The sequence below is a fragment of the Prunus persica genome, chromosome G5, assembly GCF_000346465.2.
Source record: "Prunus persica cultivar Lovell chromosome G5, Prunus_persica_NCBIv2, whole genome shotgun sequence".
Classification (NCBI taxonomy): Eukaryota; Viridiplantae; Streptophyta; class Magnoliopsida; order Rosales; family Rosaceae; genus Prunus; species Prunus persica.
The window spans coordinates 14,006,646-14,012,242 of NC_034013.1; the positions used below are offsets into that span (position 1 = coordinate 14,006,646).

The window sequence follows — 5,597 nt, forward strand, 5'->3', positions numbered from 1 at the left end:
AATAACTTAGCCTTATTTAATTATTTTAATTAGTAATTATATTTTCATGATGATATCTTTAGTGAATAATTAGTATTTAAATATTTTAATTAATTTCATAAATTAATTGATGAATAGTAATTAATTATTTTGTGAACTTTTTCTAAAACTTATTGTTATACAAAATTAGTTTTTTAGTTTAATATTTTTAATTAGCCTTATTTAATTACATTAATTAATGATTATACTTTAATTATTATTTATTAAGTGAATAATTAGTATTTACATATTTTATTTTATTTAATAAACTACTTAGTAAATAGTCATCATTTATATTTAATTATCTTAAATAATTTAAAATTATTTTTAATTTCATAAATTAAAGATTGTGAGTCTCTCTATTTTACAATAAGTAAAATTAGTTGTTAATCACTAAGCTTCAAAGTAGAGTGGTAAGGGGCAATATAGTGGGATGTGGGATGTGGGCTGCGGGGTTGATGAGTTTTTTTGTTTTTTTTTTTTCCCTTCCTGCCGGGTGTATATTTAGAGGTAGTTTGGGAATAGGGAATAGCGAGGTTTTCTTAGAAATTATAAAAATTTGAATTAAAAGTTGGAGTGAAGTTAGAATATGGGTTAACAAAGAAGTGTGGAGAAAAACTCAAATGCTAATTCCCTTGCGCCTCAAGAATTTTAATTGCAAAGGCCCTATCATCCGGTACGTAGAATGGGGGATCGGAATATATCTCAACAACCTTCTGCCGCCGCCGCCGCTCTGCTCACCTCTGGTCAAGATGTTCAGGTCTCTGCCTTGATGATGGTTTCACGCCAACATGAGGTCCTGCAAAATATATGTGAGATCGATAAATCTTTGCGCGAACTGTGCGAGAGAAAGGAGATGGAGAAATCTCTAGCCGCGCTTTTTGCCCAGCAAACCCAACTGATCGATTTGACGAAATCAATGTCAGAGCAGCTTCGTTCACTAGAAACCAGTCGACCCGAAACGACGGCGATTCCAAATTCCACAAGGTCAGTGCATGGCTTCGTGTATTTCATCTTCTTTTCTCTGTAAAGTTGTTGAATTTTGTTTAAGTTTTCTCTACTATAACTATTGCTGCATGCATATTTAATTATTCAAAGATTCTGCTTGAAATAATAACCAGCTCCTATATTTTTCTTTGATGATCTAGTTCCATTCCATCCGCAGTTTGTAGGAAAACGGGCAAGGCATGTTTACTGTTTTCATGTTTGTATTTATTCCTGTGTGTGTATATATACACTCACTAAAGTAGATGATATTCTCTCTCTACGGAGGTAGTGTATTTGAAAAGCTTAACTTGACTTGTTGTATATATCTCTGTTATCAGCTTGCCCATGGATTTAGAGCCGGCATCAATGACGTTAAATTAGGGGGAAGCTATTAGATCTGTATATTTATTTGGGTTTTCTTATATGAGCGGAGAAGTAGCTAATGAAATCTTTGAAGTGAAATTCAAACAAGGAGGAGGAGTCACGCATGAACCCCGAGTAGTTCGACTTGTTGCCAGGTTCAGTGAGAAGCATGAGCCTATTGGCTATCAGGCTGCACGGATTTTTAACCGTTCCAAATTATACGTCGTTGCACAGGACGGTGGATATATTATTGATACGAAGACTATGTCAAGATGTTCATCTCTTCCTCTTACCCAAGGCTATAAATCAACACCAATTGTTGTGTCTGCATATGACAAGCTGTATTGTCTTGAAACTCCATCGAACTTGCGACTTGTTCCGGAGCCCTCCTTCGAGAGTTATGATCCTGATCAGAACATCTGGGAGAAAATGACTTCTTATCCATTTTATAATGATTATGACACCCATACGAATATAACTGGTTATGCTGTTTGTTATGACATTATTTTGTTTTCATTTGGTTGCTGGAAAGAAAGGAATTTCGATGTCATTGCATTTTACATCAGTAGAAACTAATGGAAGAGCGAGTGAAACTTCATACTTCTGTTTATTTCCCTCCTTTCTTAGGTAGGGCTGTGGTTATAGGCAAGACTATCTATTCCTTATATGGGGAGGAGTTCTCCTTTAAGACTTACAAAGCTGATGACGGTAGTCTTGTATATTACCTAAGCGAACAGTTTAGATTGCAAGGCCTTGAGATTGCGCGCCCACCATTGCCATTTGCTATGGATAGGAGTGAGTATTTGGTTCATTTGGGGAATCTGGAATTTTTCCATGTCAACACAGGGTGCTGCGATGCCGATCTCCCAGCTCAATATTTTTGTATCACCATATTTCAAATTTTTGTTGGAGAAGGAGGAAGAGACATGCTCAAGACCATACATTCAACTATTCTCTCTATGGATGTAGAGGACACTGGTTGAATCTTGCTTTCTGCTTCATGCCGTAAGTTACTTTTACGTTTCTTGTGTTTTCATCAATAACATTAATTTGTGCATCGGAATTCTATTACTTTTTGTATGTAGCAAGATTTTTTATTGTCATGACTTAGTGAATGCGAGGATTATGAACATGAGGAGTGTGTGAATTAGCCAAAACAAAAAGAAACCAGTTTTGATGATAATTTATTTATGGTGGAACATTGGAGAAAGATAAAGGTGAAAGAATTGTGTTTACATGAAATCCTTTTGTTTATTTAATGTCCATGAATCAAAAGAATCAATTTTTTTCATTACATGAGTGTTTTTATTGGCCTCTGAGTCTAATTTCTTGTAATATAATTGGGTTTTGCAGAAAGAAGACATGCATAGACAGTATACTTATTGATAATTATATATGCATTTGAATCTTTAGTTATTATGCAGCAGCATATGTATAATTATCAATTGTTTGTATTCTGTTACCTACCCTACTTAGATATGCAATTAATAGTTGGTTTTTCCAGATGTAGTTCAAACTTTATAGGAATGGATCTTGGTTTTTGCTCCATCAAGTCCTAAAGTGGGTCTGTTTTCTGGTTGTTAATGGGTGGTTCTCTCTCTCTCTCTCTCTCTCTCTCTCTCTCTCTCTCTCTCTCTCTCTCTCTGTGGGTGTCGCCATGATATGGATTCTCTGCTTTGTGAAGAACAGCAGGTTCCGATAAATGTTGAAGAATAAGTTCAGTAGCGTCTGGAGAAAATTTAACTCTTGCACAAAATTGCCTTTTGAGACAATCTGGCATTTGGGTTTGTCTAATTTTACTTGGGGGAATAAGCTGATTCCTTATGTACTTATGGAGTAACAAGAAGGCTTTAATTCCCAAACGGAGGCAGGCTTGTTGCTTCAGTCTAATGGAAGATTATATGCATGGCTTACAAGTTGAGGAAGGTCATTGGCATACGAGATTCCCAATTGCTGCTGGGCCTTGGGCCATTGGCTGTCCTCAAAGGCGCCACATCTGGCAAGGTCTATGCAAGAATTCAGTAGGAGACAGGTTCAGTTTTCTTCCTTTGACAATCTATAAATATATCCCTTGAGCTACAAGTTGGAAAATAAAGATGATGCATGGGGCTCCACAATGACAAATATGTATCTTCAATTTTCTTTTCTTTTCTTTTCTTTTGTTCCACTTAAAGGGATCAAATTTCCTGTTTCTAATCAATTCTCTTTCTAACCTTGTTACTTTCTAATAGATCTCCAAATAATTTTTGTCATGAAGCAGCCAAAAGAAGAAGAAACCAAGTGTGACGTAGGAACATGCCTTTCTCAATTCGGGTGTATTCAATTGATTATTTTAGGGCCTTCATATTTTATTATTTTGAGAAAAACGATGTTATAACACTCATACATTCCACTACTATGTATTGTTTAATTTAATTAAACTATTATTTAGAGACAATAAATATCCATATGACACATGTATGTTGATAAGCATTTAACAAGATTTCTGATAAGATTTTAATCTTCCACTCGTGGCCAATTCTATCCCTTTGAAGTCCGGGACATTTTTCAAACAATGTGAGTAACAAAATAAAGTACAGAGAATAAATTTGTAGGAAATGTTTGGATGAAATGAGTGTGGAAAAAATAAAATAAAATGAAGCCAACAAAGGAAATTTTGAAAAAAAAAAAAGGCTGCATATTATTCAAAAAATGGATTTTAGCCTCCAAACCCTAAATCCAAGTCTCGAACCAAAAATTATAGCTTCTGAACTTATCCGAACATTTTCCAAAATCGTTCGCAAGCCTCAAACTCTAACCCTAAATCATTATGTACTTAGGACTCTATTATTCTTGGATAGTCACATAACTCGACCTTGGGCTTTACAATTAAGGTTTCAATCTCAATCTTGGGTTAGTACGACATAACCGAACCTAATCTAGACTTGCCTCGGTGAATTTAATTATCTTAAATAATTTTGTGGACTTTAAAATTATTTATAATTTTTGAAATTATTTAAAAAATCATAGAAAATTATTTTATCATTCCAAAAATGGATTTCAGCTTTCAAACCCTAATTCCAAATCTTGAAATAAAAACCTTAGCTTCCGAACTTATCCAAACTTGTTCCAAAACCTTTCACAAGCCTCAAACCCTAACTATAAACCTACTGCAAGGCACTTAGGACTCGAGATTTTGTTGGGATATATGTCTATCTCGACAAATATTTGTCGGCACATGTTTATAGAGGTGGGCACGGTTCGGTTTTGACCAATTTTTGCCTCAAATTGGAATCAAATCTAGTACTATTTATCCGGTTATGAGATTAAAGATATAGCATTGGATATAAATAATAATTAAAATTATATATTCTTTAATTTGGCCGATTCAGTTCGTCCTTATTCGGTTTGTAGGGTATAAAACATGAACAGGAATCGATTAGAATCAGTTTGGTTTTTTGAATTGGGTTTGACTTTTTGGTCAACATGATTTTTTTTTGATTTTTTCTGATTCTGTTTGATTCGGTTGATCGGTTCCGATGCCCACCCCTACATGTTTATCTTTATTTAGTTTGTTTAGTTGTAATTCCTTAAATATATTTAATTTTTTAGTGGACTTTAATTTTCGTCGGGATAGTTAATTACTTAAATATTTTAATTAAGTAATATTTTAGTCCTATATAATCAAGATAAGTAGTAATTAGCTTGTAGTTATTATTTCTTTAGTGAATAATTAATATTTAAATATTTCACCACAAGGGAGGTTTGCACTATATTTATTGTAACTAGTGTTTTTCTTTATAGCAATATTGTTTTTGTTTAAGAGTTTAAAAATGATCCAGATCCAAAAAACAGTTTTAAATGATGATTTAGGTTTGGGGTTAGACTTTTAAGGAAATGCTAGGTTTATCACATTTTTCATATCATATTGTATACCACCTCTTTAATAAAGGTGGATTTCATTGTATTGATGGGCTCCACCACTACTAGAGAGGTGATACATAATGTGGTATAAAATTGTGGTAAGCCTAGCATTACCCGACTTTTAAACGTGAATAACAAAAATACCTATTTTGTTTCATCTTATTTTGGGCGGGACCGTGTATCAAATTAGTAAACACGCGCTTGGCTAGCTCGTTAGCCCAAAAAGAAGCTTTACCACCATTACGCGCTTCGCAGACCAAAGGCTTTACTTTGACGTGTTTAAATCTTAAAGGCCAATTTCGTAATTTCATTTCCGTCTTCCTCAT

General features: G+C 34.1%; 1 protein-coding gene across 1 annotated transcript; it reads left to right on the forward strand.

Moving 5' to 3' along the window:
* LOC109949302 lies at positions 438 to 2,039 on the forward strand. Its single transcript, XM_020564671.1, has 2 exons — positions 438 to 1,005; positions 1,344 to 2,039. Exons 1-2 carry the CDS (start codon positions 704 to 706, stop codon positions 1,384 to 1,386), a joined length of 345 nt encoding a protein of 114 aa, XP_020420260.1. The 5' UTR covers positions 438 to 703; the 3' UTR covers positions 1,387 to 2,039.

Coding starts and splice junctions, on each gene's coding strand:
- LOC109949302 (XM_020564671.1), top strand. CDS start 704: ATGGGGGATCGGAATATATCTCAACAACCTTCTGCCGCCGCCGCCGCT. Junction 1,006..1,343: donor GCGATTCCAAATTCCACAAG/GTCAGTGCATGG, acceptor CTCTGTTATCAG/CTTGCCCATGGATTTAGAGC.